The 19,855-nt window shown below is 52.8% G+C and overlaps 1 protein-coding gene across 1 annotated transcript in view; it reads right to left on the reverse strand.

The window, feature by feature from the left end:
* Positions 1–19,855, reverse strand: part of SARNP (SAP domain containing ribonucleoprotein) — a gene marked incomplete at its 5' end in the record, with an annotated part of 30,977 nt that overhangs the window by 7,275 nt on the left and 3,847 nt on the right. The window contains 4 exons of the mRNA XM_009323962.1: positions 15,460–15,528; positions 16,786–16,811; positions 17,389–17,417; positions 18,088–18,161. Coding sequence (XP_009322237.1) covers positions 15,460–15,528; positions 16,786–16,811; positions 17,389–17,417; positions 18,088–18,161 — 198 coding nt within the window. The remainder of the gene's footprint in view (positions 1–15,459; positions 15,529–16,785; positions 16,812–17,388; positions 17,418–18,087; positions 18,162–19,855) is intronic.

The following is a 19,855-nucleotide window of genomic DNA, read 5'->3' on the forward strand; positions in this document are numbered from 1 at the left end:
AATCTGCCTCGGGATCCGCTTCCTCCCCGGAGCGAGATCCGGGCTCCCTCTTCGTCTGGAGTGCCCAGTCCAAACCCCGCGGACTCCAGGCACCGAGGGGGCAGACTCTGCACCACCCCGGGCAGAATCAGGTCCTTCTGTCCCCAAGCTCCTGCCTGCCCTCTTCCACGCAGGGGCAACTTGAACTGAGCGGAGGGATGAAGAGAACCAGAGCGTGAGCACCAGGCAAGGAAGCGAGGCAAGGGGGCTTCGCCCCTCCACACCGCGGCGTTTCAACGAGCCCCGTGCAGCCTCCAGAGAAACCTCGGGCTTCAAGCAGTCTTTTTTTTTTTTTTTCCTCCTGAAGCAAGTGACACGAGTCGGGGAGCTCCCCGGTGTGCACGGGAAGAGGTCCCGAAGGGCAACGGGGGCTGTACAGCTCCAGACTGGAAGAGTGCCTGTCAGCACTGATTAAATCCAGGTTTAACCGCTTGTCCTCTGGCTCATATCACTTATTCCCAAAAGAGAGAAGGATCCATTTAAAAACTGGATCATTCCCTCTCTCCCGGGAGAAGGCAGAAGTGCTACCGCTGGTGCTGGAAGAGTTAATGCCAAAAGGCATTAATTCATGGTTTCCATGGTGCGCAGAGCTCTGGCACTCACCGCTGCCCTGCCAACAGAGCAGATCCCAGCTCGGGGCAGGCGGAGCACAGCTGGTTACCTTTGAACACAACACACGAGCTCCCTGCAAGGGAGATCTCAGCCCTCCGCTGACAGCGAGCCTGCCGCTCTCCTCTCCCACCTGAGCTCAGCAAGCTGCAAGCAGCAATTCCTGCAGCGGTGGAATAAGGAGCCGCGGCAGCAGTGCTCCGGTGCGACGTTCTGGTGAACTTACCTGCAGGACTCAAACTTCTACAGAGGGGAAAACCCCACCGCCAGCCCCGCTCTTAAAGGGCGGACAAAAGTTGATCCCAGATCACCTAAAAGCATCTCGCTGCCTTTGGTGTTCAGGGCAAGAAGCAGGACAACCGCCCTCGGCCCCCAGCACCTACAAGCTTCTAATAAACGATTCATCACGAGCACCTCTGATCTCCGCACCGAGCGAGCTGCTGCAAAGGACGAGGCCAGCAAGGCCCCACCATCCATTAACACATCCCTCTCTGTGCTCACAGCAACCCAGGTCTCAGACACGTAGATTAAACAGCAATTGCTGCACGTGTGCGCTGTGAAATGAGACTTCAGGAATAACGTCGGGCTCATCCCGAGCAGCTGGCTAGGGAGAAGGATGAAGAACCAGCCTGGCTCTCCAGGAGACCCTGGCACAGATTCAGACCGGGGGAAAGGGACCAACGCACGGGAGATGCTCCACGTGCTCAGCTGTGGTTTCCGGCTATCCCCTTGTCAGATCACAGCTCGCTGCCCCGGTTTGGCCAGGCTCACGGCACAGTAACAGCCACGGAGAAGGTAAGGCAACAGCCTTCTTCAAAGGGGCAGCTCCCCGACGTGCAGGGAAATGGCTTGCTTGGTGCACCCACTCTGTATTTTAAAAACCCACATCACTATGAAATCTCTGCCCCCGAGGCCGAGTTTCATGCTGCATGGGCAGAGTGCTCCTTTCTCCGCAGATTAAAGCATCCCCGGGAGGAAACTGCTCTGGATTCGCAGATGAAGCCCGGAGTAGACTCATCACAAATGCAGAGAGACAGACACGAGCCTCCGTAATCGCATCCTCGGTGTTTTCATTCTCGGAGAATAGAAGGGTGTGTGCCCACATGTGTGTATAGAACCAGACCCTTCTGGTCACTCTCCTGTATCTTGCTGCAGCATGACGGATGGCAGGATGAAAAGCAGAGCCCCGAGGCTTTCAGGCGATGGTAGATTAATGATGACATGGCCTTGACCTCCAAAAGGTAAAGGTTATGAAACACTCAAGGGTAACTGGGCTTCCAATTTCATACCCGGAGGGTGAATGACAGCAACTGATGGTTTTATTCTCAGAAACACTCCAATCCTAGGACGCACAGCTGTCACCCACCACCTTTTTGAAATTCATCTCAACGTATTTATTCCTCCTGTTTCTTTCCCCTCGCAGGCTCCGAGCGCTGCTAAAGTCCTTCCGGAGTCGATGCTCCCGTACACCAACACGCATTCAGCAGGGGACGGGAAGCAACAGGGAAGCCCAGGGTTTACACTGAAATATTCCACGTGTGCCTTGCACCCCTTTCCCATTTCCATCCGCAAAATCACCTCTCACACAGGAGATCTTGGCCTCACGGTACACGGAGCAGGGTGCAGGAACGAGGAGCGATGCTGGGTTTCACGCTCCACTCCTCCAAAAGCCCGACAAAACGCAGGAGTGATCTCAAGCTGCCCCTTGAGTCAGCACAGCTCTTTCGTCTCCAACATCACTTCATGCTTCCAGCCCAGATTTGGAGCTGGTCGCAGAGGGATACGCGCTGAGACTGAGCCAGCAGAGATAGTCACAGCCGTTCTCCAAAATACCGCCAACATGAGGACTCCACTTAGATTAGATACATGCGGCAGGAACATACATTAAAGTCCCTATCGCAGTCCTTATACAAACAGTACGTTGGTGTTAGAAGGACCCTCTCTTCTGCTGCCACGTAGGAATGACTTTTAAACAGCACAGCTTACACAGAATCACACAACGTAGGCGGATCCAAGGGCCTCAGCGCATTTCAGAAACATCAAACACAGCTTTATCTCCATGGGAAATGGACACCAGAAGCTCAGCTTGGGGATTCAGAGAAAAGTCCCGTTCGCCATCTCGCAGCAAGACGGTGGCGACATCCAACGCAGCTGGGTCTCACCGATGGCCTCACTCAAACACGCCCCGGGCCAGCCTACGCCCCTGGACGATCTGCGCACTCCCTGCTGTCTCTTCTGGAACTAGATTACAGAATTAGTCCACCAAGTCACCTAAAGTTGGAGCAAAGCTTGATCTTCCGGCTCACTTCATCTGTTAAAAACCTACTCTAAGTGCCTGGGACAAGTCTAGTGCAAGAACAGACCAAGCTGCAGGTCTCTAAGATCTGTATTTATGAAAGGACATGGGAAGCATAAAGAGCACGAGTTGTTCAAAGCGCCGTGCCCGTTCTGGTTGTACACCGGGGAGGTCCTGATTTACTCATTCACACTAACGAAGCCCGAGCAACACCGGATCAGTGACTGGCTGCTTTCTTGGACTAACTCACCTTCTCAGCAACGTTTTTTTTTTTATTACGCAAGCTAAGGGAAACAGGCAACACAAGCTTGCTCCCGTCATTTCTTCCAACGTACACCTTGGAAAACAGGTTGGGAAGGCAAAAAAAAAAAAAAAATCCATTTGAAGTGTTTTTCTGTACACCACGTTGGGCAGGAGCCGCAACAGCCGGCAGTTCTGAGGTTCCTCTGTGTCGAGACACCACGGCTTTCACAGTGAGAAGTTTATGCTCGCCCCAAACGGGATCAGCAGGGGAGGAAGAGAAGAAAGTCACAGACATGTGCTAAGAGTACACCTGCAACTCTCCCAGCGCTGAGTTGAAAAGCATTCTTCGACTTCGACGTCAGGGATGAAACAAACAAAAAAAATGCCGCACGGCCGAGTGAAGGAGACACACTTCAGGTGCACCACAAGGCAAAAGGCCTCGGAAGGGGCTTTTTATCTCTTTGCACCCGCCGAACAGCATCTTAAATATCATATGGCATTTACAGAGGCTCTTCCCTCCTAAAGCTCACTGGCCCCGCAGCGTGGAAAGGCTTTGAGGCGAGCCCCCCGCGTTCGGCACGGACCCCAGGAGCACGTTTAAGAGCGATACACCTGGCTCTGGAACGGGAGGCCGGCAGAGTTAAAGCCACTTGGCAGAGCAAGAGAGTTTTCCCTCGAAGAGTCCAGCTGTTATTAAAAAGAGGCAATCGGGCGATGACTAAACATGATTTGAATTGCACATTAGCCCCAGATTTAAAAAAGAAAAAAAAAAATCCATTCTATTCAAACCCAACAAGCGCAAAAACGGCGACACACCACGGCAACATTAACTCTTCCCCTGCAAGCGGCAGTGCAAATCCACACGCCTCTGCACGGCCGCGGGGCACGCCGAGCCCACCACGCCGCTGGGTCCGGCAGAGCTCACCGGCCAGCTGAGGAGTGCCCCGCAGCGTCTAAGTGCTGTTTCTTTACAAGCTGAAAGAAGTTCCTGTAAAAAGAGGTGAAACCGCAGCGAGTTTGTAGAACAAGAAAACTCTTGGGTGCAAACGTGCCCGCTGCAGCTGCCACGGTGGGCAGCAAAGACGATCACCGGGGCCATGCACGTTTATTCTCCCGGGGATCCCAGGGTACATAGCCTAATTTTGACTCAAAGGCGGTTTTACCTCCAGGCTCTGTACACGTACCCAAGGGCCTGGGAAGCCAGGAGAAGCGCTCACTACTCCTAACCCCAAAAGTAAAAGATTTTTCAGTAGTAAGTGAAGCAGGTTTGGAGAGAGACCAAAGAGTTTCCTCCTGCTGCCCAGAAGCTCCCAAGGCCCCTGTGGCCTGGCAATGACTTTGAACCCCATAGACCGACCACTGCAAAGAAGCGTCAGCGGCTCAAGAGGGCAGAGTTAGGGACCCATCAGCTCAAATACGACCAGGGAAAACTAAACTGGCCTGCAGGAGAAAACTGGCAGGGCAGAGCAGCACCTTCCAGCGCTATTTCACTGCCTGGAGTTTAATTATAAGAGACTCTGCGCTAATCTATGAGCTACTTCAAGCACTGACCTCCAAGCAGAGCAGCACAGCGCTGGCCATAATTCAGCCTCTCTCACCATTTACACCCGGCTTCTCTTTTTGAGAAGTAGCAGAGCGAAGGCTGGATTATCAGTTCTCTCCTAGACCCAACCTTTTTTCTCCGCCAGATAACTGTCTTGAGCTGAGGGCGTGCCTGGACCCTGCGCGTCCCCGCACCGACGGGCCAACCCTTCACCCCAGGCAACGCCAGGGGACGGCCCACGGTTGACTCGTGGCCTGGACGCTCGGTTTCTCGGCCTCACCCCACAGACCATCCTTCCCCCCTGGGCAGCAGCGGCAGGGGTGAGCGGAACAGCCCTACCTTCCAGCGGAAAGGCAAAGACAAAATCCCGCGGAGGGAGGACCCGGTGTAGAGGGTCACTTGGTTAGATTTCGGACAGGGAACCAAACGCAAGAAGTTAGCTGCCCTATCCCAGCGAACAGGAATTGCCCTACAGAAAGAGCTGACATCCAAGAGCATCCAGGGCTGCCTCCAACCAGCAAGGTACCACGGGGAAAACCAAACAACAGATGTCTGAGCAGCAGACTAAGAGGAAACACGCAGGCTGACAGCCTTCCTCCGCAGGCAGCCCAGCACCTCTAGAGAGTCAGGATCCACGTGGACACTCGTCACTTCCACACATACAAAGTCTTCAGACCTCTTTCAACCAGAAGAAGATAAGTGGCGGTGGGTAAAGCACTCGGAACCTACCCTATGTTTGATCTTTTACGGTCACTTAATCTGGTTTCTCCAATATCAGTAAAAGCTTGAGATTCTAGCAGAGCTCGAAGGGAAATCTAGCAAGAGAGCTGCTGCTCTGCAAATATTCAACTAACTGAATGCCAATAATTGTTAAGTCTGTGCATTTATTCCTCCAGGATGGCAGCTGCGTGCCAGCGAGCCTCTGCTGGCCAGCTGCACGCCAGAGCAGGAACAGCCTTGTCCATGGGGACCCCCCCTCTCCCCTCCCGGCCAGATCTCCCGTACGAACACCCCCTCAACTCGCTTTTATGCCTTTTAAATAACAAGAATGGCCAGAGCCCAGGAAAAGGTGTATTAGCCACTAAACTACCCATGGAATTAAGCTGTTCCATCCCAAACGCTATTGTAAGACCAGGTTTTTAAACAAGCTTCTTTTGGCCCTGCGGGATGAGCCTGGCTGCCTAACGGCCCGACCTACAAAAGCACATTACACATCCGCAGTTAAAACATCAGAAAACCTAAATCCACATGTTCTGACAAAGCCAGGCCTGGGAGACAGCCAGCCACGCGCCAGCAGCGTCGCTGCAGGGCACCCGCTCACAGATGCTTCGGCAGGAAAGGTATTCGAGACGGTCCTGGATCTGGATCTACATTCAAGCGTCTCTAAGCCCGCACGAGTTCAGGGCTCCCCAACCCCGCACCCGTCGGTGCCCTAAAGGACCTTCCAGAAAGCGCAGAGCTGGGAAAGATCAGCTCCGCCATCCGATAACTGAATCGGGAGAGGGTTTTCTGAGGAAGCGAGGCTTTCCATTGCCAAATTAGTAAGACCAGGAAAACTTTTCGGGACCTAAGAGCGTGGATCACTTGCATTTACAGATATTTTTCTAATGCTCCTACAAAACCATCAGCACCACGTGCACGGCCGTGAAGAGGAAACTCAGAGTCCCCCTCAAAAGCCACAGCCACGAACCAAAGGCTTGGTGCAACATCACCGCAGAGCCCAGCGCTGCCGGGGGACGCAAAACCATCGAGTCTTCCAAGGACAGAAAGAGCTGCTTAGGTCATCTTAATTAAACGGATTGAACGGGAAGGAGGGGATCCTCAGCAGAACTGCGCAAGGTCTAATTCACCAGCAGACATTCCTCGCAGTCCCCCTCCGCATGTGCGCAGCACACGCACCCCGCTCTGCGTTTCACGAGGGGGGTTTGGGCTGTTTTTTACTTTTGTCCTCCGCGGTGAAGAGGGGTTAAGGGGAAACCTGACTTTGTTTCTCCGGTTGAGACTCGAATAGCCGCGGGAAGGCCGGGAGCGAGCCGGGTCTGCCATTCTTCCCCGGCCGCTCCTCCAAATTCCTGCAGCCAAATGGTTCAAGAGCCCCTGAATGGGACATAATGACATCATTGATTGAATCATAATAGAGGGGGAAAGGGGGGGTGGGGAAAAGATGTATTTGTGTTACAGACAAAAGCGAAGTTCTGTTTCACAGCGGGGACCAATGAAGAACCAGATGACTGGGCAGAGGGAGGTCAGAGAGTCCCCCCAGCAAGCCCTTCGCCACTCCCCGAAGGTTTGTCCGGGACGCCGAGCCCTTTCAGGCGGCGCCGGGATCAATGCGCGAGCAGGAGTCCCCCTGACCCCGCGCAGCGCTCTCGTCATTTATTTTTAAAATGACATCGTGGGTGTGTGTAAGTGCGCGTAAAGGGCTGGGGCGGAGGGGGAAGCGCTGCCGAAGGAATAATGGTAAACACCAAATCGCTTCAGGAGCCGGAGCCGGCAGCAGACAGGAGCGACAGAGCAGCGCGCAGCCACTTCTTGTTTGTTTCACAACAGCTTCTTCCCTTTGCGACAGGGCTGCGGTGAACAGCTAACCGCAGTTTGGGGACCGGGTTAGCCGAGCCACGACGGTGCTGCCCCGGCAGACGTCCTGCGGCCCAGCAGAAGACCCTCCAAGCCCTTTTGGAGGGCAGCTGGACGGCGAGGTGACATTTCTATTGGAAACAAAGTTATGGGTTTCTTCAACTGCTGTTTTTTCATCCTGCCTAGGCAAAGGCTGAGAGAAAACATCACATGATACCAGCGAGCACTGAAACGGAAAGATAACGAAAGCCACAGTCTTATCAGCTACAGAAGGGCGTAAGACGTTCTCATGTCCCCAACCACAAGCGTTTCCAGTACAAAGAGAAGGACAATGACACAGCGCGCGGATCCCACCACCAGCCCTGGAGACGGCTCCGCGCGTAGGAGAGCCAAGGGCAGGCTCCGGGTACCTTACACCCTCCTAGGGTGGGCACACGGGCTCCAGCCCCCGGAGGGGCTGGCTCTGCACAGCACCTCCCTCCGCTCCTTCCTACAGCCCGAAACCTCCACGACCGGGTCACGCACACCCCGAATTCCCATGGCACCAAAACCCCAGTCACTTAAGCACTGACCGTAGTGAAGGGCAGCTCCACCTTGGCCTGATGTGGAGCTTTTTCATGGGGAAGTGAGAACTAAGCCCTTGCAAGGCACCCAGTAAAGTGCAAAGTCAGAAGGTCCCGAATTGAAAATTCAGGAAAATCCTGGCAAGATAAGGAACAAAATCCACAGCACGTGCAAGAGGGGCTGGCGTCTGCCTGCAAGGGGGTTTGCAAAAGGCTCTGGGGAGATGGGGAAGAGTCCGGTCGTGGCGACGCCTGCTCATGGATGTGGCAGCCAGAAAGCAACCAGCGCGATGGGAGAAAACACCTCGACGCAGGGCAGCTCTGCAACCCCAGCACTTGCCGCAGCACCTCACCCGCTGCCATCACGCAAGACCTGCGCCACTGCCCGGGCCGTCCGAGAAGGGGAGGAAGCCAGTGGCAAGATTTACAAGAGTGTGGGTAGCTGAGGCAGCAGGAGAGAGGGAAATTATTTTGGATATGCTGGAAAGGAAACGCCAGAGGGGAGGAAGTAACAGCAGCTGAGAGCACAGGTGACCGAAGGTCACAGCACAGCCACCGCGGAAGGGATGCTTCGAGACGCTGGCTCTCCGGCTCTCCAGCCCCTCGGGCACAGCGACTTACCCGCAGCACAGCTGAACTTGAACCCTTCCGGCACAACCGAGTTTTAGGGGAGCAGCAGGAAAGCGCCGGCATCTCCGCCGAGGCAACAGGACGGGCTTCCCGGGAGCGCTACGCTGGCGTTCCTGAGCGGTTACGTGCCTGCAGGCACACGGTCAACCCAAAACCGTGAAATTATGCTCCCACCTGAAAAGCGTAACTTGTAGTTTGCTGCAACACACCTAAGGCTCCTCGTACCTCGTGCAGCACGACCGAGCTTTGCGTCTCATTAACTTCACTACTTCCTATTAGCGTGACTCATTCACCGGGGCAGAGAGTAAAACATTTAGAAGAGCAACGAGCATTATGCCACTAAAATAGCAGAGAGACGGTGGAGGCAGGAAACGTGAGTCTGTTTCCAGCTTTTAAGGTCTGCCTAGTCCAGAAAGGGCGACAACGCCTCGGAAGGCGTCTCAATCCAATACTTGTGTTTCAAATTCTTCTTTACGCTCCTGCACGGGAATCAACCCGCAGAGAGTCAGGCTCGCAGCAGCCTGCGATACGTGACCATTGAACACAGCGGTGCAGAGGCTCCTTTCCGCCCCCCCAGCGACTGCAGCTGTTCAGGTCCACAGGCACACAGCACCTCGAGCTCCTTAGGGCTTCCGTGAGGTTTCTGCTTCTAGCAGCAAACCTAGATTCCTTTTCCCTGCATACCAGTCTAGAGTTATTTGCAAGAGAAGAGGCTGGTTAGACATGTTATTTGCCTTCTAGGAAACACAAGACCTTAATTTCCTTGCACAATCCCATCGTATGCCAGCTGGATCACCAGGGATCGGGACTGGAAACCACAAATCCATCCCTCTTCCCAGAGGAGACTGTTGCACTGCCCTTGGCCAGAGTGCATCGGGCCAGTGAAGACCACCACGGCCCTCACGGGGAAACTGTTGCTTTGTCTTAAATGAAAAAACACAAAAGGGAAAAAAATTGAGGTCTGTTAAACCTTTACATTTGTCTTGTGACCTCAGGTCTTGTCTTCCCCAGGGTTGCAGCCCTATGAAGATCTGGGCTCACCTTCAAGCACACCACTAAGCCACGGTGCTGGCACGTAGGCTCTGCCAAGCCTTCCCGTGCCGACGTCTCCAACAGCGGCTGCTCTGCCCTGCGTCTCGCAGCCCAGGTCAGAGCCGGGGCCGGGCTGTAGCACGCCACGCAGCCGGCGTTCGACAGCATCTGACAGCCTTTGTCCAGAGGTGCTCTGGTGCTGAGCTTCACCACGTCCAGGATGGGGACGGGGAGGGCTCTCTGGGGGCAGGAGTGTTAAAAACAAGACTACACACACACCCCCCATTACACAGGGTGAACATAAACATCTCACCCGCCCTGCCCTCCACCCAGGGATGCCGCCTGCGCCGGCGATTCGGTCGACACAAACCCCTTCCCCATGCGACCCGGGAGGGGGCAGGGGCAGCGGAGGCCTCGCTTACAGCACCCTTGTGTTAAAACGTCCACGATTGCCAGCACTATTCTTCACCTTGTCACTTCCCATTATCTTAAACCAACAGGCCCGCATTCAGCAGCTCAACTTGGAAAATAGTGACGTCGCTTTGCAGGGGTTGGGGGAAGGAGAGGCAGCGAGGGGACAGGCAGCACACACCGACAGTTACCGCGGCACGCAGCTAAAGCATGCAGCGAGCTGAGCAGGGACCTGTGCGGGGCTCCCATCCAGGAGCCAGGAGAGAAAAACAAAGTTCTTCGAGGATTAGTGCTCAGTTTCTATAAATCCTTACCGGGGCCAGCTGGAAACTCTCCAGCATTTACCTGCAAAGTCATTAAGGCTGGAGCGCCCCGAAACCGCTCGCTCTCTCCTCAAGACTGAGGTTTACCTTTTGATACGGACGCTGTTACCTATCTGCAGTCAGACCTGCTCGGCAACAGCTAAGGCAAAAAAAAAAAAAAAAAAGCATGAAACACCTCAGCCTTCTTCGAGTCCTCTGCTGCGGAGCCTTCCACGAGCACTCCCACAGTCAGCACGGACTAACGCCTCTCTGGACTCACAGAATCGCATCTCGCCAGCTTCGACACTCCTTGCTAGTTGCATTATTTTGTACCTGGATCTTCCGACCTTGTCTCCGTGCACCCATGCAGTTCTAGCTGCGTTCCTCTATCTGACCTAGTTTCTACTTTCTGCAGAACTACTGAAAAGTTTCTGTAACGAGCAAAAACACGAGAGGTGTTTTGGAGGGCTTTGCTTGCATTTTGCTCTTTAAACCAGGACTATTTTTAATCTCCCCTCTGTAAATCCAGCTGCCTTAGTTACCACTAGTCCAACTCAGAGGGAGACGGAAAATCCTTTAAAAATTACCTAAAGCAGCTTTTTTAAATGCCTAAAACCATTAAGATTTAAAAGCACAATGTCATGGGAATTTCAGGGCATGGGGGAAGAAGTCCCGAGCGCGGCACCGGGGCTCTGCCCACAGAAGCTCTCTCGTTCATCGTGCGGTCTATCACGACATACCAGCCCCTCCACACCAGGCACGCTACCCTGCCCGTTCCACGTGCCACTGTCACGCTGCTCCAAGGGAGAAAAACTTCTTTCACGTGGCTGATTTAAGAAGCGCCGAGCGCTCCATAAACCCATCCAAAAAGCAGAGCTCGTGCAGCGGTCCTGAAGAAGAAGGGTGTGCGGACAACACGCAGATGAAGCCATCGGCTTCTCAGGACAAATACAACCTTGCTACAAATTTACAGCGTGGTGAAGACGCTTTCCTGGGCCATCTTTTATATATATTCTAATCACAATGCACTACAGGAGGTAAAAGAGAAGGTGAGAGAGAAAGATGAAGCACGCAGAAAGAGAAGGGGCTGGGTTATAACCCAGAGGAGACGGCTCTCCTCCACTCAGCCACAGCAGACACGGGGTAGAAAGCGGAGAGGACAGCAATGGAAAGACATAAAGCTGATGACAGCCAGAAAAAGTGAAGTTTGGGGCAAAAAAAAAAAAGGTAATATTCAGGGGCATGTGCCCTTTCAAACAATGCAGGAGCCATCTCTTCAAAGTGACAGCAAAAGGCATTTCTTGACGACAAACCGGCCACATAAGCCAATCGCGCGTCTCAAAAACGCAGGCATATGCCACCACGCACGACACTCCTGTCCCTGGTGCGAGCTAGAAACAATCCTCGTCCACGAATCCTTTTTCCTTTCCCCTGCCAACATCAGCACGTCTCCCCCACCACCACCCTTTGCTTCCTTGGTGGTTAATAGCTTCTCATCCGGGGCTGGCAGGGGGTGTTTGGAAAGACTGCAGGCAGAAAAATTATCCAGGAAAAGGATTCCTCCTCAGCACGTTATTATAAGCTTGCTGGAAGCCAAACAATTAAGGCAATTGTTTTCTCTCTCTCATTTAGCTGTTTTGTATACACACAGACTTTCTGCCGGTCCACTGACCCCTGCCCTGCTCCAACACCACACGAACGTCACGCAGTCAGCCTGCCAGCTCCGGCCAGCTGATCTCAGGCGAGCGCAGCTCTTATCTGCCCCATGTAAAACACATTCTCATTAACCGGAATTAAACCAGCATTAATCTAGAATCATGACTGATGGCCGTATTAGAACATTAACTCTTCCCAGCCAGGAGAGTCAGTACCTTTCGATCAAGGGGATGCTCTGGCACCCTGCGCTGCCTCCGCTGCTCAGGATCCGACCTGGGACGCCTGCGGGGCTCTCAACATGTCTTATGGCTACAAGGCTCCAGCTGCAAAATGGAAGACTTGCAACCAGGCAAAGAAAAATGAAGTTATTCGAGGTGACACACGGTTTGAGAGCCGCACTCCCCACTCTGCCTCGCTGCAGACAGGTCACTCCACCTCTCGACAGACACGGAAACCTCCCCACACCCTGAGAAGTCACCGAGTTGGCGATGGGACAGGCTCCCCGTGATGAGGAACAGGAACCCTAGGCGCGCGTACGGATTTGCAGGAGAAATCCTTTGTTTCACCCCCGGCTCAGGGAAACGCGCTGGGGAGAAGAGGGCTCCGAGTGGGGACTCCTGACTCGGAGTGACCTCGGAGCACAGTCGCTTCACCTCTCTGCTCCCAACCTCTGAACGGCCGAGGGTTAATCAGCTAATTGTTCGTAAGGCAGTTTGAGACCTCCACGTTAAAGAGGAGATATAAAAGCCAATTATTTTAGTCATCTATTCGGATCGGGAAAGGTATTTGATAATGCAATACAAAGGTGGCAAACAGAGCTTTTATGTTATCCCAAGGGCTCTTGCTGTCCATTTGGTGCCAACACTTTCTCAGCAGGAGACTTACAAGGCTATTTTATACATAAAGAGCAAACCACCCCCTTGGAGAAATGCTTCTGAATCACAGCCACGACGCAGGCAGCTCCCTCTGCAGCATCGAACCCTGCATATAAAGCATGCAGCTAAACATCCTCCCCTGGGGAGCGGAGAGTTTGAGTGTTACAGGGAGCAGCTGCTATAGAGAGGGAACATTTACAAGTGTGGGGGGTTAAGTACAACTAACAGGAGTCAAGGGATGGTAGCTTTAGGTCAGCCAGCGTGTGCTTTAACAGGAGGCCTCGGAGGGGAGAGTCAGTGCTACAGGGAGATAAACGCTTGCTTGATTTATTTTAAAAATTAATTTGATGGCCCCGTGCTGCCTTGAGACAAATGAGCACCTGCCTCTTCTGCTCCAGCACAGCCAACCTTTCTGTTCGCCCGCTCTCCTCCCAGCAACCGGGGTCTCGCTTTCCCTTTAGGCAGAGAGGAAGAGGATTTTAAACTTGAAAGATTTCTACCCCAGAGGGCTAACAGAGGGGGAAGGGGGGGTTCAAAGCTACAGATGAGTTCACAGCCACTAACGCAGCTCTGCATTTGCTCCCCGCTCACAGCAGGTCTGAAATCCCCCTTAGCTACGATTCTCCCCCCCCATCTCTACCCCTCCCCAAATCAATTTGAATAGGAAATGAAGTGTGGCTCCGTGGAGACAATGGTTTATTGTAAAGTTTTTGCTGCCACGCATGGTATAAAAACCTGCCAAGACACATGTAAACATTCGCAACTGCCAGGCTCCTCCGTAATGAAAAGCCATAAAGAACACCCAGGTGGGAAGCACAATACTACCAGCTAATTAAAGTAACCAATAATATTCCTCCCAGGAATGCAAGAGTGTGTTCCGCTCAGTGGGAGAAGCCACTTCTAAGCCCATGAACTCGGCATCCTGGTGGAGCAAACAAAAAAGGGACACGGCGCGGCGAGGCGAGCCCTGCCGCTGGACACCGCTCCGCAGAGCGCGCGGCCGGAGCTCGCCGGGGACACAAAGCCCAGCGTCGGGCAATCTGGAGGCTAGAGCCAGCCCTGCCACCGACTCCTGACCCTGGCCACCGGTAGGTCTCCATCTGTCCAGGGGGGGGGCAGTTCATTAGTATACAGCGGGCCGCATTTGCTGGTGAACGGCTCGGGGAGATCAGACCTCGCACTTCGGTGGTTTCGGGTTTTTGCCACGTACAGGGGCCACAGCGCAACCCAGGAAGCCCGCTCCTTCCATAAGCCCCGGCTTTATTAAGCTGCTGCCACACAATCCTACCCAGGGAAGGCCACGGCCATAAACATTGACAAGGCATATATTCCTCCTGAAAAATGGGAGCTCCTAGTGACAGGGTTAATGATGTTTGAGCAGCCTCTCACCCTGAGCTCCACATATCCCAGCTTTAATGCACTGGCCTCCTTCCCCCACCCCCAAAGGGACAGGAGAGGGAAGGGGGGGGGAACAGCGACCTCCAATGCCAGATATTTTCTACATCAGTGAATTCCCAGGGCCAGTGGAATAAAGCAGAACACTCATACGTGGAGAAACAGGCAGCAAAAAAGGTCAAATCCATCCCCCCGAGGAGGAGAGGGGCTTATTTCACAGGGATGGAGAGGAGATGAACCTCCCCTGGCTCTTACCCTTTTCCACATCGAGAGGAGAGGTCTCCATGCCAACATTATCCAGCTGTTATAGCTGGACAATTCTTTTTCACTCACCACTATTTCTGAACAGTGCCGCGGCACAAGGTTCCTTACAACCCAGAAAAGGAAAAAGGCTATCTTTGTTTGGGAAGCCCACAGGATGTTGTATTCATCTCAGTATATATTTACCCTTTCTTCTGTTTTCCCCAAACATGCTAAATTAATCTTCTCCCCCGTTTGCTGCAGAACACGTTTAGGCGAGGGATTATCGCGCCGGTAAGCACACCATTCTCCAGCACGCGTCTACCTCCAAGCACGCCCCGTGGCCCCCCCCAACACGTTCAGCGCCCTTCAGCAAAGCCCACCCTTCCAGCTGGAGACGGAGCGCGGCTCCATCTCCTGCCCCGCAGCCAGCTCCAGCACGTGAAGGCCGAGCTAAATCAGTTGCTAGGTATGAGGACCAGAAGAGGGGTTACGCTCAGAAGCTTGTGTATATTTCTCCCCTGGAAAAAAATAAATAGCTTTAAGACTGAATCCATCCCCCTACAAAGCTCATCTCATTTGTACTTCAAAGAGTTATTTCCTACCAGGGAGCTCTGGACGCCTTCTCTTCAGAGAGCTCATTACCTTGGTCTTTACAGACCCGGCTCCTACCCCAGTCAGAAATGTGCACTTACACAGCGCAAGCCAAACGCCTGAAAACAAACCAACTACACATCCTGCTAAACGGTGTCTCTTCCCCTCTTAAAATTTGGATGAACAATCTTAAAATTCCACACCTCCATTCGGCAGTCGTAACTCTCTCAAAACCGTATCAAGAGTCTCACACACAAGAACAAACAGAAGGAAAGATGAAGGAAACAGCGTTGACAAGACTCCCCCGGGGTCCGGGGCCCACGCCGCTGCATTCATAACAAGATGCAAAACCTCAAACAGCACGAAGGCTTTGAACGGTCACGGCACGCTACGAGCTGGAGCACTGGGCTAATCTGGAGGTGCAAAGAGTGTCCTGGAGGCCAAGGCACCTTACCTTCTTGGAGAGCGAGGAGACATTCAACCCAAATCTTTGAGCCCTTTCCTTTAATTTATCCATGTTTACCTATAAAGACATAGGAAACAATTTATATATTTTTTTTTTAAATCACCAAACTCAAGTTGCAGGGATAGAGATAAGGCCGCCTCCCGGAACAGACTTGTGCACAGCGATCAGCCCCAGGGAAAACTCCTCTGGGCTCCGTGCTGCACTGACATCCAGCAGCAACAGCTCCTGCCAGCACCGAGGGCCGCAAGACAGAACCAGCGTCCCAAACGAAGCAGCCAGAAACTGCCAGTCTGCCCCCTCTGCTTCCTCAAACCAACCAAAGGACAAACACCCCAGGTGCTGTTCCCCTTTCTGAAGGGGCGGTTGTTTCAGACTGTTACTGTGAGCCAGCTGTACCTGGTGCCTTTCCTGTAGCAGTCTGGTCGACACAAGCAGAAAATACACAGCCTCGTAGGCAAATCTTGCCAGTACTCCTAAAAGTTACCGCTGCTATCTGGCTGCCACAGGTTTAAGAAGCCATTGCTGCACCCTCACTGTGTCACATCTAATCAGGTCCCCGGACCAAGCAGCTTCCCAACACGTCACCCAGCCTGACTGGTTTCCCAGAGAGGCGTCAGCCACCATTACGGCACTTATCCCTAGCGAACACAGACTTTCAGGGACGAGCCTTCCACAGTACGGAGTTCTGCAGAGGAAACCCTGGTGCTATTCTGCCCCGCAGACGTTCATGCAAGATCTTTCACGCCCCTGGCACCAAAGGAACCTATAACCTTGCCTGGTGACAGATCCTGTCCTGGCTTAACTCTGTTCCGCTCATCCTCAGTCGAGCGTGCAAATACTGAGCCAGCTGCCCAGTGTGAGAGAGCTCTCAGCCCTGCACACTTCGGTGCCTCCTACTTAGGCCTGGAAGTCAGACAGGCAAAGCAGCATCGGCCATTAAAAGCCGAGTAATTTACTACAGGTCATTCGTCATTTCCATTCCTGAAGTGTAATTCAAGCAATTAAAAAAAAAAGCAGAGAATGAAAATCAGGCATATGAAAAAAACCAACCCAACCAAACAAATATCCGTCTTTGTTCCTTTCAGCATTTCATTCTAAAATCAGCCCATCTGAGAAAACTGTCGTAAGAGGCACCACGGGGAATGTGAACCCCTCAAGTTCAGTGCAGGCTACGTCATGAACTCCCACCCCACGTATGTTGTTCCTGGACCATTTTGGTGGTTTATCCCTGCAGAGAGGAACCTCTTCCTACAAATTACAACACGCGTTAGGGGCCTGGCCAGCAGTAACCCAAGAACAAGAAGCGTTTCTTACCGTGGGTTTGCTGTCTGCAGAGAGGCCTGCAACGAGGAGGCAAGAAAAAGAAAACCCAGTTAGAGAACAAACATCAGGAGCAGCACCTCATCTAAAAGGAGGTGCAGTAAAGTCACAGCGCTGCCCGAAGCAGCCCTGCACCCGTCCCGCCACAGACCAGCGAAGAACCGCTGTCCCGTTTTCCCCAGCTTCTCTCTGCTCACTACAGAACGAGTCTCCCAATTTCTTTTTCACCTTCAAATCAGCTTCTCCACCCACAGAACTGCTGCCGTCCCACCTCGCTAAGGACAGCTTTGGCAATTGAACCTGGCATTTTATGAAGCCAAAGGATGTTTGGCACACAGGAAAATCTGGCCAGCGTCTTCCAGTTGTGCTTAGAAGTAAGAGACGCTGAGAAAAGTGTCTGAACTACCGAGGGAACAACACGTGTCCTTTTCTTCCCGATTCTACAATTCCCGCTCGGAGCTCCTGGGCATGGTCAGGAAAAGGGGCAGAAGTGAAAACAAAGGTAGTCCCAACCAGCAATTTTTTTTTTTTTCCCAGGAATAATTAAATATTTGCAGTAAGGTCGCTCCACGGATTGGTTCTGCTTCACCTCCTCACCTTTAGTTGAAACTGTGGCCAAACCAAACCTGCCAAAGGTAAACAGAGCTTAGTCAGAGACTCGGGCAAAGAGAAGGTCACGTCGAGTGTGTGAGCTTTTCCTTCAAATACTTTCCATGAGTGTACTTGAGGAAAACTGGTTTGGGGGCAAGATTAACTGGAACACGCTATTACTGGCTAATGTAATTACTGCAGCAACTCCTGCACTTACGCTGCGTACAGTGATTCCCCACTTTCTTCATAAAACCAACCTCAAAGTCCAGAAAGCTAGTCGGATCACCAGCAGTTCATTTTCCCCTTTCGTTGCCCTGTCTTCCCAGAATAACTGTGAGAACCGCCAGAAATTTCAAGGGTATTTTAGCCCAAGCAACCAGTAAAGCATGCATCAAGCACTCCACAATCAGACACAGCCCAAATTTGATGTGGGGGTCTCCTGCCTCATGAGGAGCACCACCTCCCTGCAGCTGTAACGCAGCACGTGTCTGCAAACCCTCCAGTAAAGCTGCCCGCCGTTTGTCAAGGCTGGGGGTAACCCCCACCTCATTTTTCAGCCTCCTCCCCAGCGTTGTGGTCCCACCACCCGAGCACAGCACAGAGCCACGTTCACCTCCCACCAACACAACCTGCCACGGGCAGACGTGTCCGGAGAGGTCTTCTCCCAAGCAAGAAGAGGGGAGAAGGCTCCGAGCGTAGACTCACCGAGCTGCCCGCGCTGCCTTCTTGCTCTCCAGGCTCACGGGCACGTTGAAGCGTTCAGCCCTCTTCTGCATTCGCTGGAGGAGGGAGAGAAAGGAACCAACTGAGGAAGAGCGAAGATTTGAAGGGTACAGAAAGGAGGTTCTGCAGATGGAGAGAGGCACGCAAACTCAACACGTGGTGGGCTAACGCTCCAACGTGCTTGGCTAGACCAGCAGCGCGGTCTGAAAAGGGGAAAAACACCCCCCTGCACCCGCAGGTAGAGAGAGGGATGCTGCAGGCACCTTCCGTTGGCTTGTGCCATCCGAGAAGCCACCCCACGGCCCCCAGGACGTGCGCTTGACCAAAAGGCACTCTCACGGTTCTGATAAACACAGGCCTAATCAAAAACCTAATAAAAAAAGGTATGCCATCACTCCGCTGCTTGGGGGCTGTTCCTAGGAAAGGAGACGTGCCAGAAGAGAAGGGGACCGGGGAGCTGACAGACAGGCGACTACGTTAAGATGATACAAGGCGACAACTGTGCTGGAGGCTGGCGTGCCAGCACGCAGGCTGGAGCGCTGCACACCTCGCCCAGGGAAGCCCTTGTGGCAGAGGGAAAGGAGCAGTGCTCCTGGCAGGGACTACAAAGGGAGCGGCCCCGACTTCCCTCCCGGAGGCAGGAAGCAAGCGGTAGGCACGACCGGCTTCGGCTGATTTGCAAGAAGAGAGGCAAACAAGATTTCCTTTTCTTCCCCCCTAAGCAAAAGGCCAAATATGCTAGAAAAGGGGATGGGGGTGTTTGTTTTCAGGGGACTTACTTATTTGGCACAAGCCCTTTCACAAGAGGCCGACACTATTCATGCAGTTGGCTCAGCCTCGCGAGCAGAGTTTGCCATCAGCAGTGCAATTCAAGACGAAGTTCAGCTACGTAGAAAGGACTCGGCCTGCTGCCCTTGCTGCGGGCAAGGCTTGCCTGGCTTAGAGCACGCTGCCCTGGGCACGGAAAAGCTTGGAAACATCGGAAGTGCAAGGGTTTGCACCTACGAGTATTAAATCCCCTTAAAAGCTTAAGGGAAGTATTTAACATTTTATTATTACACAAGGGCCCAAAAATGTGTTTGGTGTTTTAAAGGTTAGAGAAACAGATATTATTTTAATGGAAACATTGACTTTAGCCAAAAGCACAGTGAGGAGCATAACAAACACGTGCATCAAAACATAAATGTTTAGAAAAGATGGATTAGGAACACCGCTCCTAACCGTGTCAGTGCTGAGGAACTTTTACTCAACTGAGTAGAAACAGTAAAGACAGCAAAACGTACCACTCGGGTCAAAGCACATTTCCTTATTCTTTCTGACACATTGAAGAATATCCAAAAGAAATACCCGAAGAGGCAGCTTCTGAAAGGACTCTCGGCTACGGAAAAGCCATGCCGGATCAGAGCAAAGGCTCCGCTACCCCAGTGTCCCCCCGAAGGTGACTGCTGCAGTCAGACGGGTGGTCTGCCTCCCGGGCTCAAGTCATCCACAGCAAACGACTGACTGAATTTCGGGCTGTGCTCACATTCGCGTTCGTTTATCCCTCGTGGTCGCCCTTCCTAGGAATTTGTCTCCTTGCTTTTGAACTCATCCGTATTTCTAGCATCTGTAACAGCCCACATTAACTGCCTCCGGCGTTCCATTGTGCATTGTATGGGAAAATAATTCCCTTTTGTCTTCAAAAACCATCTACGACATAATTTTGCTGAGACCCGGTTCACACTCAATCAAAAAATAAAGCGGATTTCCT

Source organism: Pygoscelis adeliae, unplaced genomic scaffold (genome assembly GCF_000699105.1).
Source record: "Pygoscelis adeliae isolate BGI_AS28 unplaced genomic scaffold, ASM69910v1 Scaffold1105, whole genome shotgun sequence".
Lineage (NCBI taxonomy): Eukaryota > Metazoa > Chordata > Aves > Sphenisciformes > Spheniscidae > Pygoscelis > Pygoscelis adeliae.